Here is a 26631-nt window from a genome sequence, read left to right on the forward strand (position 1 = left end):
TTTGTACAGAATTTATCCCCTTTTAACTCTAGACAGTGCCCTCTCGTTCTTTCTACCTTAGAGAGGGTGAACAACCTGCCTCTATCAACTAAATCTATTCCTTTCATTATCTTGAATGTTTCGATCAAGTCCCCTCTCAGTCTCCGCTTTCCAAGGGAGAAGAGGCCCAGTTTCTCTAATCACTCACTGTACGGCAGCTCCTCCAGCTCTTTAACCATTTTAATCGCTCTTCTCTGGACCCTTTCGAGTAGTACTGTGTCCTTCTTCATGTACGGTGACCAGTGCTGGATGCAGTATTCCAGGTGGGAGTGTACCATGGCCCGGTACAGCGGCATGATAACCTTCTCTGATTTGCTCGTGATCCCATTCTTAATTATTCCTTGCATTCTGTTCACTCTTTTCACTGCCGCCGCACATTGCGCGGACGGCTTCATCAACTTGTTGACCAGTACTCCTTTCCTGGGGGGTCTCTCCCAGTACTGCACCAGACATCCTGTATTCGTGAATAAGATTTTTGTTACCGACATGCATCACCTTACACTTATCTATGTTAAACCTCATTTGCCATGTGGCAGCCCATTTCTCAAGCGTGTTTATGTCACGTTGCAGGTCTTTGCAATCCTGCAGCTTCTTCACCACTCTGAATAACTTTGTCCGCAAATTTGATCACTTCACTCGTCGTACCAGTTTCTAGGTCGTTTATAAATAAGTTGGAGAGCACGGGTCCAAGCACAGAACCCTGCGGCACTCTACTCGTGATGCTTTTCCAGTCCGAGTATTGTCCATTTACCCCCACTCTCTGTTTCCTAGCCGCCAACCTGTTTTTAATCCACATGAGTATTTCACCCTCGATTCCATGGCTTGCAATTTTCGAAGTAGTCGTTCATGCGGGACCTTGTCAAACGCCTTCTGAAAATCCAGATATACGTCGACCGGCTCGCCCTTGTCTATCTGCCTGTTTACTCCCTCAAAGAAGTGCAGCAAGTTCGTCAAGCAAGATCTTCCCTTGCTAAAGCCGTTAAAGCCGTGCTGGCTGGTCCTCATCAGCTCGTGTACGTCAAGGTGATCAATGATGCGGTCCTTTATCAGTGCCTCTACCATCTTTCCTGGTACCGAGGCCAGACTCACCAGTCTGTAGTTTCCTGGATCTCCCCTCAAATTTTTTTTGAAGATCGGCGTGACATTCGCCACTTTCCAGTGTTCCGGAATCCTTCCCGATTTGATCAACAGATTGGCTATTAGTGTAGCAGTTCAGCTATAGCCCCTTTCAGTTCCTTGATCATCCTCGGATGGATGCCATCCAGTTCCGGGGATTTATCGTTTTTAAGTCTATTAATCTGCCTGCATACCTCATCCAGACTGACCGTCATCCCCTTCAGTTTCCCATCCTCGTTTGCTGCGTATATCCTCTTTGGTAAAGACAGTCGCAAAAAATATGTTCAGTTTGTCGGCGTTGTCCTCCTTTAGCGCTCCCTTTATTCTATGGTCATCCAACGGCCCACCACTTCTTTCGCCGGTTGTTTTATTTCTACATATTATCACATAAAAAAAGGAACTCACTCTCTCAGGTTCCCTGAGGCCCTGTTTTATTAACTCATAGTGGTTGCTCATAGCAGGCCCAACTTCAGCACGTCACAATCTTCCCACAATATAATCCTCCTACCTACTGTCTAAAATATTGCAATCACATATTAGGCAAGCTCTTAGAGGGCCCTGCCTCTTGCACCAGGCATGTCTTCAAATATTGCTGTCTGTGCTTGGAATCTCTCTTGGAGCACCTGTTCTTCCTGTTCTGGGCCTCTTTATTCTGTTCTCAGACTACAGATTTTAACCTGCTCTCTGCCTGAACCCTACCCGCCTAACTCTGCACTATAGCAAATATTGCTTAACCCTTTCAGGACCATAAGGATTGTAGGCCAATTTTTGTGGTTTTGACGACATTTTTATGGTAAAAAGGGCTTGCAGATGCCAAAAAATTGATTTTTTTTGTGAAATATCATTATTTTTATTTAAAAAATCAAACTTCTGGCTTATGGACAGTGTGGCAAGTGAATCTTCTCGTCAATCTGGCAACGACGCTAATGAATGAATGTCGAAACCAGTTTGTTTACATAAAGGCAGTATCATATGGAATCCGTACATATCAAATTTAGAACTGTAGACTATCCCAATCAAAATTTATAGGATTTTAAAGTTATGGGACAAATATGTCCCTTGGTCCTGAAAGGGCTACGATGATCTAGTGAGGGAGTGCTCTTAAGGGGAAATGTGCTTACACTTGAGAAAGTTAAGCCAAGGGGGGCAGGTTTTTGAGGGAGTTGGTAGAGAATAAAATACAAAGGTCTTTGAGGGACTCATAAAAGGACAGCAAACTATTGTTCATTCTTCTGTATCCTATCCTTTACACTTTTAGTCAACTTATTTTGGAGAATGTTTCAGTATTAGAACTGAAACTTTGTTATCAATGCCAAAATTTGATGAAGCAGGAATTTAATACGATGCAACAACTGTAAAATCATACGTGAAACTGCCTTCTCATATGCTGTTCCAAAACATTGGAACTCTTTACCAATTGTTATCAAGCTACAATTTACTCTTCCCTCCTTAAAAAAATCCCTCAAAACCTGGTTATGTGAACAAATGATTTCCTCCTAAAATCTCTTCTTAATTTTCCTTCATTTTATTTTTTCCTTGTTCCTCTTACTTTATTTATTTTTTTTTTGGGGGGGGGGGGTAAACCCCTTTGATGTAACATTATTAACAATGGCATATCAAGTCTCTGAAAATTTTTTTAAATAAATCTTATGTCTATTGTTATTCAAAGAGCTGAAAAAGAGGGGGAGGTATAGTTGCATGAAAAGAATCATTTGAAAAAAGTGAGGTGACAATTTAGAATGATACAGTTTACCTTAGAGACTGGATGAAGATCCAACATTGTAGTTACAACAAAAAATTTTGATGTTGATAAAAGAGAGGAATGCAGCTGGATTTTTGTTTCTTCTTGCATATACTGTAAATTTTTGGATTTCTACTCTGCCAGGCCTATATTGTATAGCTTGCCTAACATTCATAAAAATGTGCTGCCTTCTCCAGTTTGCCCCAGTTTCAGCAAAAGATTCACTCTTGAGCATTCCAGCATATAAAGTAAGAGCAGAAGGAGATAGGTGTTCTTTTTTATTGTTGTTTTTATTGTAATATGCTTAGTATGATAAGGCTATAATTTGTTATTTTTTATTATTTGGATGTTTTCTTACATTACATTACATTAGGGATTTCTATTCCGCCATTACCTTGCAGTTCAAGGCGGATTACAAAAGAATTATCCAAGATGTATTACAACAAGAACTTACAAAAAAAAAAAAAAATTGGTCATTTTCAAAAAGAGTGAGAAATGGGTAAGGTTATTTGTTTGGGGTAGTTGGCTTTAGTGAGAGGTGGAGTTTGAGACTTGCGGTATTATTTCTTTTTTCAGAGTTTTCTTGAAGAGTATGGTCTTTATTTCTTTTCTAAAAGTCTTGTAGTCAAGGGATGCCGTCAGTAGATTGGCGATTTGGTTGTCTAGTTTGGCTGCTTGAGTGGCCAGAAGGCCATCATATAGTTTTTTCCGTTTGACCTCCTTAGTTGGGGGGTAATAATAATAATAACTTTATTCTTGTATACCGCATTACCATGGAAGTTCTATGCGGTTAACAGATGAAGAGACTGTACATTTACAGCGAAGTTACATTTTCAGCGATGCTACATTTACAGTGAAGTTATTATTACAGCAAAGTTACATTTGAAATGAAGATACATTTGCTGTGAGTTACATACAGCGGTGATACATAAGGCAGTGTTACATATGGCGATGTTACATACGGCGATGTTCAATAAGGTAGAGCAGAGGCATTTAAAATGAGGAGTAACGAAGACGGGATGGTTAGCTGGATTGAGTGATCCGTTTTGCTAAGCCATTTAGTGGCTAAAAAGATAGGGGGAGTCGGAGAAACTGGGGTAAGTTGGGGTTAGAGGAGGTGGCAGGGAAGAGGGGGGAGAAGTTAGAGGAATTTGTCAAAAAGGTAAGTTTTGATTGACTTCCTGAACATTAGATAGGTGGGGGAATTGGAGATGAGGGTTGTAAGGCATTTGTTCCATTTGCCCGCTTGGAATGCTAGGGATCTATCGAGGAATTTCTTGTAGAGGCAGCCCTTCAAGGAAGGAAAGGAAAACAGGTAAGTGTTTCGTGTATGAGAATGGGGTGTGAGTTTTCCTATGTCTGGTTGCGGTGTTGTGGATGAGGCGGTTATTCAGGTAGATTGGACTGTCTCCGTATAAAGTCTTAAATAGTAGGCAGTAGAATTTAAATTGTATTCTTGCTGGGATCGGAAGCCAGTGCGATTGGAGATATGCTTCTGTAATGTGATCATGTTTCTTTAATGAGTAGATGAGTCTTAGTGCTGTGTTTTGGATAGTTTGTAGTTGTTTTGTTATGGTTGTAGGGCATGGGAGGTAGAGGATATTACAGTAGTCAAGTAGGCCTAGTATTAAGGACTGAACTATGAGCTGGAATTGAGTTTTCTTGAAGAATTTCCAAATTTGTCTTAAGTTTCTCATGACTAAGAATGACTTTTGTATTGTTTTATTGATTTGCGATTGCATGGTGCAGCATCTGTCGATAGTTATTCCTAGCAGTTTTAAGGTGGTTTGTATGGGGTAGTTGATTGCGTTGATTTCAATGTTGGTTATGGTTGGTATTTTGTTGTTTTCTAGAGGATGAATTTTGTTTTATCTGAGTTCAATTTCAGTTTGTGATCTTTCATCCAGGTTTCTATTGATTTTAGTGTTTGGTATATTGTGTTCGTCATGGAGAGTTCAGGTTGATCGAAGGGTATGAGAATGGTAATGTCATCGGCATAGCTGTAGGAGGTTATGCCTTGTTTGTCCAGGTGAGAGCTGAGGGAGGCTGTATAGAGATTGAAGAGAGTCGGGGATAGAGGGGATCCTTGGGGAACTCCGCAGGGGTTTGACCAAGGTTCAGATTTTTGTTTGTCTGATTTTACTCTATAGGTTCTTGATTTAAGGAATCCTTCAAACCATGTGATACCTATTGTATCCAGGATTTGTAGTAGAATGTTATGGTCTACCAAGTCGAATACAGCGATAAGGTCTAGTTGTATGAGCATCATTTTTTTTCCTGTGCTGAGATGTTGTCTAGCTGTGTCCAAGAGAGATCCTAGTAGTGTTTCCGTGCTGAAGTTGTTTCTGAAGCCGGATTGTGTGGGATGGAGTATGTTATGGTTTTCTAGGTAATTGGAGAGGAATTTGGCAATTAGTCCTTCTATTATTTTGACGTAGAGTGGAATAGAGGCAATGGGTCTGTAGTTGGCTGTTTGGTCTATCGGTCCTTTGAGGATCGGAGTGATGATGATTTCGCCGAGGTTGGTAGGGTATTGGCCGTTTATTAGCGAGATTTGTATCCAGTTTAGAAGAAGAGCGTGGAATTTTGTGCTGGATGTTTTTAGGAGATATGGTGGACAGTTGTTGAGGTCACAGGATGCATGGCTGTATTTTTTGTAGTATTTGTTGAATTCGGGCCATTGTATGTTGGGTAATTGAGACCATATTCTATCCGCATAGAATTGCATGATATGCTGAATATAAATGTTTAAAAGAAAATATATAAATATATTTTGCTCAGTCTTTTTTTTTAATTTTTACAATCTTTGGTATTAGATGCCAAATATTTGTCACGAGATACAATGCATTGTTTGAAAGTTATATAAGGTATAGATGAATAGCCACAATCAATGATGGTAACGACAATGAATGTTTAATCACTCTACACTAGTATTCCTTAATTGGAAGCAAGAGAGGTGATTTCTTGATGTTTGGAATCTAGACCGCCCTTCTTTAATTACTTTGACAATGATAATGATGAAATGTAATCATTTCACATTTGATATTCCAATTTTTCAACAAATACTGGGTATTGTCATGGGGGCTTTGTCTGCTCCTTCTATTGCTAATTGTTTATGGTTGAATTTGGAGAGAGCATATTGGCTCAGATTCAACAAACTGCGTCCCAATTGTGGGAAGCTGTAGGTGTCCTACAGCTGTCTAATCAGCCAATTGGGATGCACGTTTTTAAAAAAAATACTCCCCAGACAGGCCGCTTATGTGGAAGGCACTCCCGTGAGCCTAGGGAGGCCAGCAAACCCGCCTAAGGCTAGGAGGTAGCCTTAGGCGAACCTAGGCGGCTCTATGCGTCTCCCTAGGAGACACTTACAATGTAGGCCAGCAAAATGCTATACTTAATCTCCCCGAACACCCCCCCCCCCCGGGCTAACCTAGCAAGTTGGCCAGCCGGGTCCTCGTACTGTCCCTCCGGCAGGCCTGCCTTCGTCCAAATGAGGCAGGCCCGCCCCTCCCCTGCCCACCCCACAAGAGCCTATGGCCTGATAAAAGGGGCCTTAGGTGCCTGGGACAATCAGACTCTAGGCTCCTGTGGGTTGGGCAGGCCCACCTCATTTGGATGGAGGCGGGCCTGCCGGCCAGTACGAAGACCCGGCCAGCCAACTTGCTAGGTGAGCCCCGGGGGGGGGGGGGAGGGTTGGGGTGTTTCATTGGGGTGGTTTGGGGATGGGGGTTGTTGGGTGGGTCCGGAAGGAGGGATTGGGCACCCTCCTGCTGGCGATCTTCAGGAAAGGGTGGGGGGCCTCTAGCAGGAGGAGTTGGGCCCCCTCCTGCCACAATCATTGGGGTGGGGTGGGGCCTACTGGCAGGAGGGGTTGGGCATCCTCCTGCCGGCGATCGTCGGGGGCGGGTGGGGTTCTTTTGACAGGAGGGATTGGGCATCCCTCATGCCTTGTTCATTTAGGGGGAGGGGGTGACTGGTGGCTGCAGCCATTATACTAATCGCAGCAGGGAGATCCCTTGCCGCGATTAAGTATAGCAGCTGCATCTAAAGTAACATGGACTTCGATTACAGAATCTGGTTTAATTTGGACGGGTGTAGGACCGATTCTGTATAGGACATCCATTCTTGGCGTCCTATATAGAATCCGGGCCTTTATGTCTATTTTTAGGATGTGTCCATATGGCTAAGATTCACACACATCTCTATTGCCTGGAAGAGTTCTGAAGCCATTTTATTTTCAATTTTTAGATTTCTTGAATCAGAGCCATCTGCCATCAGTCAACAAACTACTTAAATTGAAAGATGGAAAGGTGCTTTCAAAAGTCTACATTAAACTGATGGACCAGAACACAGTCTTGTATTATGATAGCATGGACCCTCATGCTCTGAAAGTTAGTCTACCAATTGCACAATTTCTTCGGTATAGAAGGATTTGTCATTCAGAACAAGAGTATTGGCATTCATCTGAGAATCTTCTAAGCTAACATCTTGTGATTGTCCAAAGAAATTAATTAGTGAAGCAGGAAAGAAAAAGAACTTCATAAAATCACTGAAAGTTTTTTCTGCAAGACTGAGATAAATAGGCAGAGGATCTGTTGGTGTCTAAGTTGCAATTTATTAATAGTGTGGAGGGATTGTCAGGAATGATCAGGAAACCTTAAAAAATATTGAAATTACAAGCATATTTGGCCACAAGGAATTATTTTCCTTCACTAGATATAAATCGGATATATGGACTGAAATGCCAACGGCTATTCCTGGCCATTTCTTTTTTGGGCACAGTTCTATTTGCAGCATTGTGATGGAGTACATTTGATGGGAAGACCTCAGGACTGGAAAGGTGTACCTTTTTAGACATTCTATTACATGTGGTAACTAAAATGTCATGTATCTGATTTTGTGCTTCTGTGGCATCTGTTATATAAAAAGTCAAACCTCTAGGGCATTTTAAGTGAGAATGATAGAGCACATACTAAATTGGATAAGCCTATGGTAAGACACTGCAGTCAACAGCAATATGTATACACTTAATCAGTTGAAGTGCTAGACCATATTTCAACAATCTAGGGATGGTGGTGATGTATGACACCTTCTCCAGAAATGAGAGGAAAAGTGGGTGTTCCATCTAAATACAGTAGAACCACATGGGTTAAACATTTGTGTTGAATGGAATGCATTTTTATTGATATAAATCGGAGTTTTCATGATCATTTATAGTTTAACAACAAGTTGATATACTGCCACATTCAACAGGTGGAAGCAGTTTACAATACAATAAGGTTAAAAATATGAAAGAAAATGTCAATTTTTATAGGACAGCAAACAAAGCAAAGAATATATCCAAACAAAATCTTATCAGGAAACCCTCATGGCTAAGTCAGAGCTGCAGTACCAATACCTTCTGAAAAAAATGAGTTTTAACTTAATATATATATATATATATATATATATATATATATATATATATATATATATATAGCAGAGTTACTTACCGTAACAGGTGTTATCCAGGGACAGCAGGCAGATATTCTTAACGCATGGGTGACGTCACCGACGGAGCCCTCGGTACGGACCTTTTTAACTAGAAGTTTCTAGTTGGCCGCACCGCGCGTGCGCGAGTGCCTTCCCGCCCGACGGAGGAGTGCGTGGTCCCCAGTTAGGATAAGCCAGCTAAGAAGCCAACCCGGGGAGGTGGATGGGACGTAAGAATATCTGCCTGCTGTCCCTGGATAACACCTGTTACGGTAAGTAACTGTGCTTTATCCCAGGACAAGCAGGCAGCATATTCTTAACGCATGGGTGACCTCCAAGCTAACAAAGAGGGAGGAGGGATGGTTGGCCATTATGAAAATAAATTTTGTAACACAGATTGGCCGAAGTGTCCATCCCGTCTGGAGAAAGCATCCAGACAGTAGTGAGTAGTGAACGTGTGAACTGAGGACCAAGTGGCTGCCTTGCAAATTTCCTCGATGGGCGTGGAACGGAGGAAAGCCACAGAAGCAGCCATAGCTCGGACTCTGTGGGCCGTGACAGCTCCTTCCAGTGAGAGACCGGCCCGAGCATAGCAGAACGCAATACAGGCAGCAAGCCAATTAGAAAGCGTCCGTTTGGAGACAGGACGACCTAAACGGTTAGGATCGAAAGACAAAAAGAGCTGAGGGGATGCTCGGTGAGCTCTGGTACGATCAAGGTAGTAAGCAAGGGCACGCTTACAATCCAGCGTGTGCAACGCCTGTTCCCCAGGATGCGAGTGAGGTTTAGGGAAGAAGACGGGCAACACAATGGACTGGTTGAGGTGAAAAGCCGAGACCACCTTGGGAAGGAATTTAGGATGGGTACGCAGAACGACCTTGTCATGGTGAAAAACAGTGAACGGTGGGTCAGCAACCAGTGCATGCAGTTCGCTAACTCTCCTGGCAGAGGTGATGGCAATTAGGAAAAGCACCTTCCAGGTAAGAAGCCTGAGCGAAGTTGTGGCAAGAGGCTCAAACGGAGGTTTCATGAGTGCTGATAAAACCACATTCAGGTCCCAGACGACAGGAGGAGGCTTTAGAGGCGGCTTGATATTGAAGAGACCTCTCATAAATCTGGAGACCAGAGGATGAGCCGTGAGGGGTTTTCCGAGGATAGGCTCATGAAACGCAGTGATGGCACTGAGGTGGACTCTGATGGAGGTAGACTTGAGGCCAGCATTGGACAGCGAGAGCAAATATTCCAATACAAGTTCCACCGCTAAAGAGGTGGGTTCATGATGATGCCGGAGACACCACGAGGAGAATCTGGTCCACTTCTGATGGTAACATTGGAGGGTGGCCGGTTTCCTGGAGGCGTCCAATATGAGGCGGACTGGTTGAGATAGATTCTCTGGAGAGGTCAGCCCGAGAGAAACCAAGCTGTCAGGTGGAGCGAAGACAGATTGGGATGCAGTAGAGACTGATGCTGCTGTGTAAGTAGAGTAGGAAACACAGGAAGAGGAATGGGCTCCCTGGAGCTGAGTTGGAGCAGGAGGGAGAACCAGTGTTGACGAGGCCACCGAGGGGCGATGAGAATCATGGTGGCTTTGTCCTTGCGGAGCTTGGACAAGGTCCGCAACATCAGAGGAAGTGGAGGGAAGGCATACAGGAATCGATCCCTCCAATCGAGCAGGAATGCATCCGGGGCCAGATGGTGAGGAGAGAAGAGTCTGGAGCAGAATTGGGGCAGCTGATGATTGTGAGGTGCTGCAAAGAGGTCCACCTGAGGAGTGCCCCAGCGAGCAAAGATGGAGAGTAGAGTTGGAGGGTCCAACGTCCACTCGTGAGGTTGAAGGATGCGGCTGAGATTGTCGGCCAGGGAGTTCTGTTCGCCCTGGATATAGACCGCCTTGAGAAAGAGATTGTGGGCTGTGGCCCAGGTCCAGATGCGTAGAGCCTCCAAACAAAGGGGGCGAGATCCGGTGCCGCCTTGCTTGTTTATGTAGTACATGGCGACTTGATTGTCTGTGCACAGGAGGAGAACCTGAGGGCAGAGAAGATGTTGGAAAGCCTTGAGGGCGTAGAACATGGCTCTGAGTTCCAGGAAATTGATGTGATGTCGACGCTCCTGTGGGGTCCAAAGTCCCTGGGTGCGCAGATCTCCTAGGTGAGCTCCCCACGCATAGGGGGACGCATCCGTGGTGATGATCATAGAGTGAGGGGGCAGATGAAAGAGCAGACCCCTGGAAAGATTTGAGGAGTTCAACCACCATTGGAGAGATTTCTGAAGAGATGATGTCACAGAGATGGGATGAGAAAGAAGATCCGCAGTCTGTGACCATTGGTTGGCGAGAGTCCATTGAGGTATGCGGAGGTGGAGACGTGCTAGAGGAAGGACATGTACTGTCGAGGCCATGTGTCCCAGGAGGACCATCATCTGTCGAGCAGGAATGGAGGGATGTGTGAGCACCTGACGACAGAGATGGAGCAGAGTCCACTGACGATCGGAGGGAAGAAAAGCCCTCATTAGAGTGGTGTCCAGAACAGCTCCGATGAATTGAAGTCGCTGGGTGGGAAGTAAATGCGACTTGGGGTAGTTGATCTCGAACCCCAGGAGGTGGAGGAGAGAGATGGTGTGATGAGTAGCCTGTAGCACAAGTTGAGATGAAGGTGCTTTCACCAACCAATCGTCCAAGTAGGGGAACACCTGGAGGTTGTGAGACCTGAGGAAGGCCGCAACTACTATGAGGCATTTGGTGAAGACCCTGGGTGAGGAAGCGAGGCCAAATGGTAGCACCTTGTACTGGTAGTGGCGGTGCAGTACCTGGAACCGCAGATAGCGGCGAGAAGTCGGATTGATGGAGATGTGAGTGTAGGCCTCTTTGAGGTCCAGGGAACATAGCCAGTCGTGTTGAGAAAGAAGAGGGTAGAGCGTGGCAAGGGAGAGCATTCTGAACTTCTCCTTGACCAGACACTTGTTGAGGTCCCTGAGATCGAGAATGGGACGGAGGTCTCCCGTCTTTTTGGGTACCAGGAAGTAGCGGGAGTAGAATCCCTGACCCCATTGATCCGGAGGTACTTCTTCGACGGCATTGAGAAGGAGGAGGGATTGAACCTCCCTCAGGAGGAGGGGGGTTTGAGATGAGTGTGAAGCAGACTCTACGGGAGGGTTGTCTGATGGAAGAGTCTGGAAGTTGAGAGAGTAGCCGTGGCGGATGATGTTGAGGACCCACTGGTCCGATGTGATGACCTCCCAACGGCTGGAGAATATGCTGAGACGACCTCCGATTGGTTGTGGAAGAGGTAGCGAAGGTGGAAGACTGGCTATGCCCTGGAGAGAAGAGTCAAAAGGGCTGAGACTGCTTTGCAGGCTGAAGAGGCTTGGAGGGTTGATTGGTCTGAGAACGAGCCTGGGCATGGTGCTGTTGTTGACGGGGCCGCCGAGGTTGTTGAGGAGGCGGATTGAGTGGCCTGGCTGAGAACCTGCGCTGATAAGACGACTGAGGTCGATAAGGTCGGGCAGGTGGAGCCTTCTTCTTCGGCTTGATCAGGGTGTCCCACCTGGTTTCATGGGCGGAGAGTTTCTGGGTGGTGGAATCCAGTGACTCTCCAAAAAGTTCATCCCCGAGACAGGGGGCGTTGGCTAGACGATCCTGGTGATTGATGTCCAGGTCGGAGACTCTCAGCCAGGCCAGGCGGCGCATGGCTACGGCCATGGCAGAGGCACGGGAGGTGAGCTCGAAGGAATCGTATATCGAGCGGACCATAAACTTGCGCAATTGAAGAAGGCCAGAGATGTGCTGTTGGAAAAGTGGAACCTTGCGCTCCGGCAGGTACTTTTGGAGGGCGGACAGCTGTTGGACCAAATGTTTCATATAAAAAGAAAAATGGAATGAATAGTTGTTCGCCCTGTTGGCCAGCATGGCATTCTGGTAGAGCCTCTTGCCAAACTTGTCCATGGTCTTACCCTCTCTGCCAGGAGGGGTAGAGGCATAGACACTGGAGCCCTGAGTCTTTTTTAAGGTGGATTCAACAAGAAGGGACTCATGGGGCAATTGAGACTTGTCGAACCCTGGGATAGGGATGACACGATAGAGGTTGTCCAGTTTACGGGGGGCCCCCGGTACCGTAAGGGGGTTCTCCCAATTTTTGTAAAAAGTCTCCCGTAGGATGTCATGCACGGGAAGCTTGAGGAACTCCTTAGGAGGTTGTTCAAAATCTAAAGCCTCCAAGAAGGCTTGAGATTTTTTTGAGTCAGATTCCAGAGGAAGGGATAGAGCTGCAGACATCTCCCTGAGGAACTTCGAAAAGGAGGACTGCTCCGGTTTGGAGGTGGCATCGGGTGCCGACGGGTCCTCATCAGATGAGGAGGGATCCTCCTCGGTACCGGGAGGGGACTCCTCCCATAAGTCAGGGTCCCGGACCTCTGGTGCATGTCGAGACACCGGGGTGGAAGGTGCGGTATGGCGAGTCTTGGATAAAGATTTTCCAGAGCGCACCGAAACGGTACCAGGAGAAGAGGACCGGCGTCGATCCCGGTCCCGGGAAGTATGACGCACTGCCTGGTCCCGAGGAGGATCCGTCGTGGTATGGGAGTGAACCACCGGATGGGTATGAAGTTGCTCAGCCGAAAGAATCGGCATGGAGGTGTTGATAGGTACCGATGGGGTGGATACCGGGGGCTCGGTACGGGGCTTGGGCCGGTCTGGTACCGGAAGGAGCGGTGCCAGGATAGTGGGCAACAGGTGCTCGAGCTGTCGCTGTAACTGTTCCTGGAGTTGAACTTTTAAGATGGCCGAAATACGGTCATCTAGGGGTGGCATCGGAACCGCTTTCTTTTGCTTCGGTTCCTTAGATGCCGCTCCACGCCCCGGCGATGAGGAGGCCGATGATGAGGCACTCACCGAAATCGGGGCGGAGCGCTTGCGGGGTCGGCGCGAGGCCGGCAAGGTCGGTGTCGCCACCATAGTTGGAGGGCGCTCGAGGGAAGAGGAAGGCTTCTTAGCCGGCTTACCTGGCGCCAGAGACGCCGATGCGGGGTCGGGCGGTGTCGAAGTAGACGGTGCCGATTTCTGTGGTACCGCTGTCGATGTCGAGGAGTCCATCGCCGACCCGGTGCCGAACAAAAGAGTTTGTTGAATTTGTCGGTTTTTAAGTGTTCTCTTTTTAAGAGTGGCACAGCGGGTGCAGGAGTCCGCCCGATGCTCCGGACCCAAACACTGCAAACACCAATTGTGTGGGTCAGTGAGGGAGATCGGGCGTGCACACCGCTGGCACTTTTTAAAACCGACCTGCGGGGGCATGAAGGGGAAAACAGCCTCTGCAAAATCGAACCCCGAGGCCTGTATAATGGCAACAGGCCCTGCCGGGGCAAAATCGAAAAAAGGGGAAAAAAACAAAGTTTTTTTTTTTTTTTTTTTTTACAAATCAAAGGAAAAAGAAACCCGAAGGCAAAAGAAGAAAAATTAGGGAAAAAAGCGCGAGCGGGAAGGCAAAAAAGTGGTTTCAACGGCCGTTGAAAAAACACACGCGTCTTCTTCGCTCCGCGGAAACGAAGAAACTGGGGACCACGCACTCCTCCGTCGGGCGGGAAGGAACTCGCGCACGCGCGGTGCGGCCAACTAGAAACTTCTAGTTAAAAAGGTCCGTACCGAGGGCTCCGTCGGTGACGTCACCCATGCGTTAAGAATATGCTGCCTGCTTGTCCTGGGATAAATATATATATATATATATATATATTTTGTGTATGGTTTGTGCAGGGATATGACATGTTCCATCATGTATTTTGGACTGGTTCATTTTAACAATGGTATCCTTCAATGGAATTTGGGCTTGTGCTATGTTATTCAGAATATTCAGCGTGCCGGCTGGCGCTAAAAATCTCTTGCGCGGTTTATGTAAAAGGTAGGGAGTGGAGGTAAATTAGAAAAAAAAAATATCAGTGCTTTTTTTTCTTCATATGATTTTACACAACTGCATTTGAAATTGTATTACTTTTATGTTTTAATTTTGTAGGTAACGTGTATATTGCTCTAAGCCTCTCTCAAAGTTTAAAATGTTATTAAGTACATAACAATTATATAACAAATGGCCGTAATTACAAATTCACTCCATCACACACAAAAGAACAGATACATAATACAAATCACAAAGTTTGAGTACAGATATATATATTTTTAAGATATGTGGAACTTTTTTGTGCTGTCCTCTATTTCAGTTCTGTTAATAAATGCTTCAAAATATCAATTTATAAGCATTATAAAGGACAAGATTATTTAGAAATGTTTCCTATATGGTGTCTACAGGAAAAATACTTAGTATATCTGACAAAGTTATTTGGGCCTTACCTGCTCTGTAATCTCTGTTTAGATCTATAAATGCATGAGAATGTGGCTTGAACATCTGATTCTGAGTTTCCAGGGCAGGCTTCCATGATAAAGTTCTAGGAAATAAAAGAAACATGAGAAAATTTTATATCTGATATATAGTGGGTAAAGGCCACTTGCCACAGAACTTAATCTGACTGAGCTTGTGATGCTGGAATTGCGATGTCACATGGATGCTGTGTGCCAAATAGTCTTTTGTCTTACTTTGCATCTGAAAAGCGTAATGGCTGTGACCCCATCTTCCACAGTCTGGAAGACTGCAGACCACTTTGAATAAGGGCTATTTTTTACACAGGCCCAAACTACTTGGAGCTCCAAATTTTGAAAGATATCTGGAGATAATGCAAGAAATATTCTTGTGATTGGACCAAGCTACAACACAAGGGCTCTAGCCAATTACCCGATATAATGCTATCAAGATGTGAATGACATTACTGATAACAACCTGTATATAGCTGCAAACTTGCCAAGGTAGAGGTTCTTCATGATCAATCTGAAGAACATCAACAACAGAAGAAAAACTATGAGAGCTCCACTTCCTGCATCACTGCATCCATTTGTTTCAACTGCTTTTGTGATATAGCCTTCCACCATACATATGTTTTAAGTTCTGTGATCACCATTACAGCTGGAATTATCAAGTTGTTTCTGACAATAGGGAGTGTGCACCATAATCTGATTTCTGTTTATTTCACTATTTGAAGTATCTGTCTGAAGAAATAGTATTAGGGTTTTCAGAACTGTCCAATAAATCTTTATTTCAGTTTGCACTTTATCTGCGTTGCTTTGATAAATACTTTCATTTAGTTTCAGTGGTCCATAATCCTTATCGGTAGATAATAAAGAGGGATTTTGGATCAGTGTTTAGGTATGTTATTCCCTAGATTTAGGGCCTGTTTTAGAAAGCCACGCAGCAACAGCCCTTTAAATCACTATGGGTTTCGGGGCTGTTACTGCTCTGCAGCCACTAGTGCAGCTTTGTAAAACAGATCCTTACACCTATACACCTAACAGTATATCCTTAGAGTATCATTGTTTCCCTTACACAGACAATATTTTCAAATCATTAGAAAGGAATAGCTATAAGAAGTATCCAAGATGTATGAAGAGAGAGAAAATGGGATACCAGCAGTATAATTTAATGTAAAAATATGTAAATTCTTTAATATGAACTGTCTCCTGGGATTTGACACCTACACAAAAACAAACAATGCTCCTGACTGAGAAGATATCTATGGAGAGAGAGCCAGAGTTTCTTGCCCCACTGAAAATGGATGAGATTCATATAACAAGGATGATGAGGGCAGTCTGAAACTACTAGAAGTTCTAGGCTGGGAGATGTTGCTATCAAGCAGAGGACCCAAGCAACCACAGTTCACAGAGGAACCATCATACAGGAGCTCATGAGCCGGCCAGGACCAAACCAAGGTATCTGGCCTTAGCTGAAAAAGCATCTGGCCTTCGAGTTCTCTGCTGAAGCCAACAAGTCCATCTGGGGCTGACCCCAGCGCTGTATAATCAGTTGGAACACTTCCTGCGAAAGGAACCATGCTCCTGAGTCCAGGAACTGTCAGCTGAACAATGTCAACTCTGGCCACATGGGCCATCGAGACAGACAAAAGATGCACTTCCACCCAGCATAACGCATGTGAGCCACTTGGCCCAAGAAAGAGCTTCTTGCACCCCCTTGATGATTTACATATGCAACTACTGTTCCTTTCAGAAGGGGCTGGAGAGCAATAGCTGGAGAGCAAGTAGCCGAATTGCCTGAAATTCCAGATGATTGATCAACCAATGTTTCAGAAGAGGAGTCCACTGCACCTGAATGGAGTGGTCCCTGCAGTGAGCCCCCCCCAACCCAAGAAATCCGAAGATGCCAGCCCTGGCAGAGAGCCTCTCCCTGAAGCCTCCAGGTGAAGCTGCTGCAAGCTGGTACTGTCCAGGGGAGTGGCATTTGAAGGGAAAGACGCTGTGGAAACCACCGAGAGAGGAGGGCACATGAAAAAGACACATAGGGGCTCTGGTCCAGAGGGTCACCTCCAAGGAGGCTGCCAGAGACCCCAGAACCTGCAGATAATGCTAGGCTGTGGAAGCCAGACAGTCCAAGAGAATCCTGATCTGTTGATGAAGTTTCTGTCTGCATGCCTCAGAAAAAAACACACAACCCTGTCTGGAGATGAAGAGAAGGCCCAGATACTCCAGGGCCTGGGAGGACATCAAGCGGCTCTTCCTGCACTTGCCAATGCCTGCAGCAGAGACACCACAGTCTCTGCTGCACTTTCGCACTCCTGACGAGACAGAGCCCGGATCAACCAATTGTCCAAGGAAGGATGGATTTGGACCTCCTGCTGGCAGAAATTCGCCACAACCACCATCACTTTGGTGAAAGTGCGGGATGCCTTCGCAAGACCAAAAGGGTAGAGATGCAAACTAGAAATGCTGTTGCAGAACATGAAAAATGCAGAAACTTGCGATGCTCCAGGGAGATCAAAATATGGGAGGTAAGCCTCTGTGAGATCCAAGGATGCCAGAAACTCTCCTGGAGAGATGGCAGCAATCACCGCATGCATTGTTTCCATGCAGCAAAGAGGAATCTGCAAGAAGCGGTTGACCAATGTTAGATCCAGAATGGATCTCCAATCTTCCGAGCCTTTCTGTGGCACAATGAGTATAAGCTTTATCTGCCTACACCCGATTCATGCTCTGGAACAGGTTCTAGCACCCTGAAGTCTAAGAGGCATTACAGAGAACTGAGAACCCTGGACTCTGGTCCAGTCAATTTGCCAGAGACCAGAAACAAATCCGGAGACGGGCAAAGGAGATCTAACTTGAGCCCTTCCCAAATGATGGCCAGCACCCATCGATCTGAAGAAAGTTGAATCCACTCCTGAGAATACTGTCAGCCGCTGAAAATGTCATTGGGGCTTATGCACAGTCACTGCAAGGGAACCTGAGGCCTGAGGACGCCTGGAATTGGAACTGTTGTAATGGGGGCATAGTCCTGGGAATGTCTCTGATAGGAAGAATCTGTGGATCCCTGACAACAACTGCGGGAGGAACGAAGAGCACTAAGATCCCCTCTCAATGTCCAGCGAAACTTGTTCACAGGAAAGACTTAGGGCGGTGCTCGGCAACACCTGTGTAGAGGTCATCCAGACCTGTACCAACAAGAAGCTGGCCCTTGAAAGGACGTCTGCTTAAGGAGGTCCTTGAGGCACTGACCCCAGCCCAGAAACGGATCCAAAGAGACTGGTGCACAGACACTGCAGAAGTAGAGAATGTACTAAGAACTTGAATGAGATCATAAAGGGTGTCCGGCACATAATCCATGCCAACCATCACCAGTGGCGGACAGGCATACACCTCCATAGAGTACGCACTGTGCAGGCCGGAATGACAGGCATGCGCCATAAAGGAAGTGGCCACCACTGCTTTGATACCTAAATATGTCTCTGTGATGCTAAGAGTCCTTAAACCTCACTCCCCCATCACTAGGAAGGGCTGTGCGCTGGATAACCTGCGCCATGGTGGAATCTACCTTAGGCTGTTCAAAAACCTGCTGAAAACCAGGATCCAGAGGATAAAGCTTAGACATAGCATTAGAAGGTTGGAAAGAGCTTTGAGGTTTAGAAATAATAAATAGTAGTAGTAGTAGTGGTAGTTCTGAAACCAGACTAAGCAGCTGTGGACGGGATGGAAAAAGAGCACAGGAGAATGGTCCAGGACCAACGCTTAAGAAGTGGAAGGTGGAGAATCCAAATGGAGCTCTTTCAGAACAGCAGCAGTAAAAAGGTAGACAGAAGCCAGCTTAAAATTCTGTGACAGAAGGGTCATCACACAAATCCAAACACTCAAGGCGACCGAGATAACTAGTCCCAGCAAGAGTATTAGCTGGATCCAATATAGAAACAGTGTCAGGAGACAGAAGAATCATAATATCTGAATGGCAACTACTGCAATTGAGGTCTGGCACAGCAAAATGAGAGGGCTCCTGAACAGGAAGCTTCGCCACGGGCACAACAGTCTGAAAAAGCCCCGATGTGGCCACCGGCTGCATCAAACGAGCAGAGTCAGAGGAATATGCCTTTCAGAGGAGCCAAATAAAATCTGGCGTAAAGACGCACTCTGCAACCACGTCAGGGCTCTGTTGAGGTACATGCACTGCGCCAAAAAAGAGTCCCCAGACTTGGAATGCAGGCGTTTTACGCCAGACTTCAGGACAGCCTCTGGGCGAGATTTTCTTCCGAGGACACAGACCCAGGCCAGCTCCCCAGCCCAAGATTATTCGGAGAGGGTGAAGTCCAAAGCTCCTGCCCCCTCCCCAGGGCTGTGGAGTTGGTAGATAAATGTTCCGACTCCAACTCCTCAGTTTTTTGTACTTCAGACTCCGACTCCAGGTACCCGAAATTTCCTCCGACTCCGACTCCACAGCACTGGTTAATTTTCAGATTGTTAAAATGGAATGTCAAGTTGAGAGAAATGAGCATTTTCGACACCACCTTCTTTTTGCTTTTAATCAAGGTTCTAAGGCTGCAGAAGCTGCTCGCAACATTTGTGCTGTGTATATAGCTGAAAGAATCGCTCGTGATTGGTATGCCAAGTTCAAAAATGGGGTCGGTAGATAAATGTTCCCACTCCGACTCCTCAGTTTTTTGTACTTCTGACTCCGACTCCAGGTACCCGAAATTTCCTCCGACTCAGACTCCTCGACTCCGACTCCACAGCTCTGCCCCTCCCCCAGTGCGTTATGGCATGTGGTACACAATTGCTTATCCGGTGTCAATCCGGCTCAATCAGTGTCCACATTCAACAGATTAGGAGCTGAGGAGTCCATCCCAAATGATTTTGTGTCAAATCGAGGGGTTTTTGAGGCAGAAATAAAAGTTAGAAAAAAAGATAGATTTTAAAAACCAAGATGTCCGCCATCACAAATTTGTGCCAAAAACAGCAAAAATAAACAAACACCGAAAATAGCTATTTGGGGTCTGGGGAGGTGGGGGACTGTGAAAAACGTCTTTAAAATCGTTTTACAAGCCACATCTGAAGTTCCCATAGGAGATAATGGAGGTTTACTCAGTTATGCAGTGCCAGACTGTCAGCAGCTTTAAACAGCATTAGAGTGGAGGAAAATAATTTTCTGCCTCAGAATCAGCTCCAAATGGATCCAGACTTGAAATCTTCAGGCTGCCAGCCGGCCAGATACAGACTATGACCTCCACCCACATGGATCCTCGTCCACACAGTTCGGGGTGGAAAAGGCAGCCTGCAACTGACGCATACAGCCTGTGCTTGAAACCCGTGACAAGCAGACTACCAGGGGAAGGGACCCTGAGTCTAGAAATGGTGGCACACAGCAGGTTGGCTCCACAGATATACCAGAGTTTCTCTGTGAAGCAATAGTATGGCATCGCAGGACTGCATTCTTTCCTCTGGAAGGGGTCACAAGGCAATGACACCACCGAGAAAATGAATTTTAAGCAAAAAAATAAAAGAAGCAGAGCAACTGCAAAGACTTCTGCACAGATTGCTTGCGGAAATTGTAACTGGGTATGTTTGCTAGCTCTCAGGCTAAGGGGGTGGAGCATATGCTCAGAAAAGTTTGTGGATTTCTGTAGCTCCCGGATTGTAGGTTGAGATTGAATACCTAGCACATAGAATCCAGAAGGGACATAACAGAATAAATTTCTGGTTTCTAGACAGCATAAAGGGAATAATGAACAATACTAATAGCAAAGTAGAGTTATATACAGATAATGAGATTTGCCCATGGCTAGACAGGAAAGCAATGAATCAGGAAATTTGAAATACATCAAGAGATCCATTACTTTATAGATCACCAGACCACATTGTGCATCTGTATACATCAATTAACATGAGGAAAAAAGTATACAGCAAAAACTGTTTGTTTGTTTTTTAAAAAACTTATTTTATTATTCTCAGGGGAGGTTCTGGACACTAAAGCCCAGATTCTATAAATGGTGTCTTATGTTAGATGTCTGTAGGTGCCTTACTGGTGTCTACCTTAAGCTGAAAACACCTAAAAACTGAAAAAAAGCTCTTAAAAGAAAAATGTAGGTGCCTAAAAAAAATGGTGCCAGAATTGCGCCTACGGAGACGCTTGGCATCATAATGTGCCTCCATAGGCTTTGAAAACCCTGGCCTATATTTCTAGTGCCTACTTTACACATGGCTGCACTGGTGCCAGTTTTGGAAGCACTGGCGGATACCGATACTGGTTGCAGAATCCAGCCCTAAGTTAATTTTACAATGTTATGGACTGCCAATCAAACAAAAATAGCAGCTACAACAAAGCAAAAACAAAGAGTTTGAATTATCCTTTATCTTCTCATCCCCAATGCAAGAGTATCAGGGGCCACGGGAATTCAGTATCTCCCTTAAATAATGAGGGCCATTATCATTCAAGTGGCCTTAACCACTGAACAACAGAACTTCAACTCTACCGGAAATCTTACAGGAAAGAAATAAAAATGCTGGTGTGAACTGCTCCTGCTTACTATAGCCAGACAAGAGTCACACAGCAGAGTTCTGTTTTAGCTGCAGTGAGCATATTGAATAAGCAGGTAGACTTAAAATATGCAGCATTATCTATCGCAAATAACGCATGCAGATAAAACACCATGCAAAAACCTTATTAACTCCATTACTGTACTTATATGAGATCTACTACACGCACATTACAGGTACTAGGATAGGACCAGGGAGGTTGATGGGAATTCACAAGACAAAAACAAAAAAAGCCGAGCAAATCCACCTTTCAAAAGATTACAGAGAAACAATTAAAAAAAATATTCTGCTCATCCCATCACTTTTCCAATATCCAGATGTATAATTTCCACATTGAAATACAAATTTATTGCTGCAAATCTGCATAATGTTCTCTTCAATAACATTATGAAATATACATGAGACTTACCCTCCAATTAGAACTTGTGGTTGCCTGCTATCACTTGTGACACCAAACACATCAGGAATTAAATCACCATTAAAACTGAAAGAAAAAAAAAGCTCAATTTTTTCTACCTAAAATTGCTTCCTAAAATATGATTTCCCTAATACAGAGAGATTATGTTTTATTTTTCAGTATTAGCTTACAATTTTCAGTTTCCCAGTGCAACATCTAGAAATGAACCTTTTTCATATTGTGATGAAACACAAAAACATTCAGAATTTATCTAAGTTTGGATATTTAAACTTTTCATTCAAAAACCAGAAATTTCAAAAACTTTGGGCTCCTTTTACAAAGGTGCACTAGGGCTTAATGCGCGCAATAGCACGCATTAAATTTCTGAGCGCGCTAACCACTACGCACGGTAATTTTGTGCGTGCGCTAAAAATCCTAGCGCACCTTCGTAAAAGGAGCCCTTTATTTTAGCTCCAAACAACATAAAGCCTGGCTTTAGTCTTCATACCACTGTTCTGAAAACCTAAAAATGAAACTGGATTGCTCATATTATAGAAGACCTCATTTAGTGTACTGTGTATAATTATGGAGACCATACTATCAAAATATATAAATCAGATGGAATTGTCCAAGAAGGTGAGACTAAACTTGTTAATGGTCAGACTTAAAGATGTGTATTTTGGATGAAAAGCAGAGCAAGGTAGATATGCTAGAAATACATAAATACCTCACAAATATAATACACATGAGGCCAAACATATGAGGCCAAATAGCTCTAGAAGTAGGGTAACAGGAAGCAGGGGAAAGAGGACAGACTCAGGGATCATCTAAGGAAATACTAATTTATAGAAGTGATAGTGGAATTGTGGAACAAACTCCTTGTAGAAGTGATGGAGACATCGACAGTACAGTATCTGAATTTTAGACAGCACAAGAGAAACAGAGAATATCTGAGGGAGATGAAGGAACTGTACAGCTGAACAATTGATGTGTATAGGAAGATTGGTCCTTTTCTGATGTCCTTTTCTGTATTTCAAAACTGTACATCAGGGGTGCCCAATAGGTCGATTGCGATCGACTGGTAGCTCGCCAAGGCAAAGTGAGTCGATCATCCAGGACTCCCTTTGCCTTGGCGATCTATTGGGCCGATCAATCTTCCTCTCCCCGACGTCAATTCTGCCGTCGGAGAGGAAGTTCGGGCCAGCCAATCGCTGCCTGGCTGGGCGGAACTTCCTCTCCGACGGCAGAATTGATGTCGGGGAGAGGAAGATTGATCAGCCCGAAGCAGAGAGAGCATGGGGAGGCATCGGCTTTGGGGCTTGTTATCCATTGGTGGTGTTTGGGTCCTGTTCCCCGATGGCAGCAGCAGTGGCTTGGGGAAGGGCAGGGAGAAAGAAAGAAAGGGGGTAGGCAGGGAAACAGAAGGAAAGAAGAGAAACAGAAAAAAAGAAAGGGGGCATGAAGAGAGAAAGAAAGAAAGAAAGGTCAGGGAGAGAGGAAGCATACAGGCTGAAAGAAAGTGCAACCAGAGACTCATGAAATCACCAGACAAGGTAGGAAAAATGATTTTATTTTAAATTTAGTGATCAAAATGTGTCTGAATTTATATCTGCTGTCTATATTTTACAATATGGTCCCCTTTTACTAAACCGCAATAGTGGTTTTTAGCGCAGGGAGCCTATGAGCGTCGAGAGCAGCGCTGGGCATTCAGTGCACCTCCTTGCGCTAAAAAATGCTATTGTGGTTTAGTAAAAAGGGTATTTGTCTATTTTTGTATGGTTGTTACTGAGATGACAGTGCATAGAGTCATCTGCTTTGACCTCTTTGAAAAAACCCCGGCATAGGAATGATAATTAACAATTCTATGTGTACAGTGTGCATTGTGTTTTTTTAAAAATTTTATTGTTGGTAGATCATTTGGACTTGGTCATTTTAAAAGTAGCTCGCGAGTCAAAAAAGTGTGGGCACCCCTGCTGTACATGATACTAATTTAAACATGATCTCTTTCTGCAAATTTTATTGCATGATTACTATTTCCTTATTTTCAAATTATGAAAAAAATAAAGATGCAAATACAGCAGATACAAACACCTCTAAACTCAATATTTGGTAACCTATGCATTTTCTGTTTACTATGCTCTGTATATTTAAAATTCAATAAAAAATACTTATTGAACTTAAAAAAAAAATAGTTTTCAAATGTTTCCTATAGCCAAGGGACTCTTATTTCAGGGTGGTAAAATTTAGCATTTACCCTGTGCTAGATACAAAAGTTAACATGAAACGTGTGCAATGCCTCTGTACTAATGGCTGGGAAAAAGTTACTTGCATTTTCCTATAAAATTACTACACAGAAAAATACTTTACTGCATAGTTAGTGGTTTTGCGCAAGCACTTACTACATCCATGCTACCTACACCAGTGACAGTGAACAGAAAGATACTATCAACTGCAATGCACAGTTCATGCCCATTTTCTTCCTAAAAGCAGGGTACATAGTTAGTGCATGAATTAGTGTGTACTGTCAATGTCAGCACAGTAAAGCTTTCTGTAGCCATATACTACATGTTATTTCACATACTAACTGCTTAGAACCTCAGTTAAAGGGCCCTAAGAGTCTTTTCTGCTCTTCGTGTTGGAAGTTTTCTTCATTCTTCCTTGCAGAGTTCTTGCTCAGAAATATTCTTAGGCTTCCTTGCATGCGTTGCATGTTTGAGAACTTCCCCCAGATTTTATTTATATATTCAGTTTTCTGTACCGTTCTTCCAGGGGAGCTCAGAACAGTTTACATGAATATGTTCAGGTACTCAAGCATTTTTCCTTGTCTGTTCCAGTGGGCTCAGAATCTATCTAATATACCTGGGGCAATGATTCTCTCTCTTTTTTTCCTGTATATTTTCAAGTGTCTTACCCAGGGTCAAAAGGAGCAGTGTGAGTCTGAACCCAAAACCTCAGGGTACTGGGGCTATAGCTATAACCCCTGTGTCACACTCTCAGATATAGTGTGGTAGGAGATAGCATGACAGACATTGTTAAAGCATGGCAAATATAACATAATAAACATGATGTGGTGAGAAATAGCATGATGAGCATAGCATTGAAGAACATAGCATGGCAAACATGATATTATGAAGCGTGACTAACATAGGTATGACACAATGGTGCAGGGTTGAGGGATTTAGATTTGTTAGGAACAGAGCTTCCTTCTGGGAAAGGGAGGGGCCTATTCTGAAAGAATGGACCTTAAATTGGATGAAACCAGGCAGCTGGCACCAATATTTAAAAAGAAGATAGAGCAACTTTTAAACTAAGATGTGTGTGTGGGGGGGAGGGGGAAAGATCCAGAAGCAGATGGTAAGCAGATGGTTCAGTGTGGAGTATCCTTGAAGGATATTGTTGAATCTGAACATTTAGGGAGTCCTAATAGAGAAGTTTCAATAATGGTGAAAGAAAGCTAAGAGTGCTTAAGAGGGAAGCAGAGTAAAGATGTCAAGTTAGCTAAGCAGCCGATAGATACAAGGGAAAAACACAATTTGAAGTGTCTGCATCCAAATGCTAAAAGTCTAAAAAATAAAGTAAGAGAGTTAGAGTACATAGCACTGAATGATGAGGTAGATATAATAGACGTATATCTCAAACCTGGTGGAAGGAGGACAATCAATGGGACACTGTGTTACCTGAGTACGAATTATATCTCAATAATAGAGTGGATCAAATTGGAGTGGGATTGCGCTATATATTAAAGAGGGAATTGAATAAAAAAAATAATAAACATTCTGCACAACACAGATAACAGTGGAATCCATATGGATAGAAATTCCATGTATAAGGTAAGGAATATACGGGTAGGGTTATACTACAGTCCCCCGGAACAGAATGAACAGTGAGTCGTGGCGCATGGCGCGTGGCGCGTGGCTCGTGGTGGCTAGCGTGCTGTTTATGGTACGATGCAATGGATGTCAGAAGCATGATAGTGCAGTATTTTTGTAGCGCCAGTTTTTCATATGGTTCTGGGTAATTCTAGTTAGAGACAATTCTGTGTCAGTTAAGGACCACGCCCAAATAGAAGCGTACGAAAAACAGGTGAATAAAACATTTAAATATAATGTAGCTAAGGCCAGAGAAAAAAAACACACTAAAGATTAATATAAGGAAAAGAATGGTGTTTTTTTGTGTACTTTGCTGTTGAACTAAATCATGGTGGAAATCATGGTGGAAATCATGATTACATGATTACATGGAGGTTCTTTTGTATGTACTATGACTGTCCTGTCTTAGGCCAGCATCTTGTGCCAGTGAATAGTTTCTGTTCTTTGTTCAGCTTCCCGCCTTTAGCCTCGTGGTTCTAATTGAAAACAGATGTGCTCAGGCTAGTTAGGAAAAGCATATCAGATTCCATATTCCAAACTGAGATATAAAATGTATGAAGTATGAATGGCCAAAATATGAATGAAATTATGAATGTTTGGGGCCCATGAATGTAATATGTGATGATATGATTGTGGAAATATAAATGGTTTATGTTTATAAGCAGAAACATTAAGAAAAAATCTTAAGCATAACATCTGGAAGTAATTAGAGTCAGTCTCAAGAATAGGGAGAAGGGGGGCATTGGAAGCCCATGCTTCAGGAAGAGGAGAGGGGGATTTAACCCCCCCTTTTTCTCCTGAGTAAGATTTCTGTGTAAGGCTGTGCAATTTGAATCTGTCAGCTTAGGAGTTTTTTCCTTTAAGGCTCAGAACTTGTCAGCATGGAAGGACTGAGAATTTACCATGTTAATAATTGTGAATTCTTTTGAATGTTAATGTTAATTCAGAAATCAAAAGTAATTTTCTGAAAACTTTGTATAACTTTTAAACATGGAGGAATGTTTCTTTGTCTAAACTTTAAGACCACCCAGAGAAATGTTATTGGTCGTCAAACTTGATGATGTCACTAAACCAAAAGTTATATAATAGACTGTAATGAGATAGA

The 26631-nt window shown here is 44.1% G+C and overlaps 1 protein-coding gene across 2 annotated transcripts in view; it reads right to left on the minus strand.

Annotated features, from left to right (window-relative positions):
- The window catches only part of ITFG1 (integrin alpha FG-GAP repeat containing 1), a 304607-nt gene that overhangs the window by 251162 nt on the left and 26814 nt on the right, over positions 1–26631 (minus strand). For both annotated transcript variants that reach the window (XM_033940818.1, XM_033940817.1), the window contains exons 5-6: positions 21670–21744; positions 14697–14791 (exon numbers count right to left, since the gene is read on the minus strand). In XM_033940818.1, the coding sequence (XP_033796709.1) occupies positions 14697–14791; positions 21670–21744 (170 nt within the window). The remainder of the gene's footprint in view (positions 1–14696; positions 14792–21669; positions 21745–26631) is intronic.

The sequence above is a fragment of the Geotrypetes seraphini genome, chromosome 4, assembly GCF_902459505.1.
Source record: "Geotrypetes seraphini chromosome 4, aGeoSer1.1, whole genome shotgun sequence".
In the NCBI taxonomy this organism is placed as follows: domain Eukaryota; kingdom Metazoa; phylum Chordata; class Amphibia; order Gymnophiona; family Dermophiidae; genus Geotrypetes; species Geotrypetes seraphini.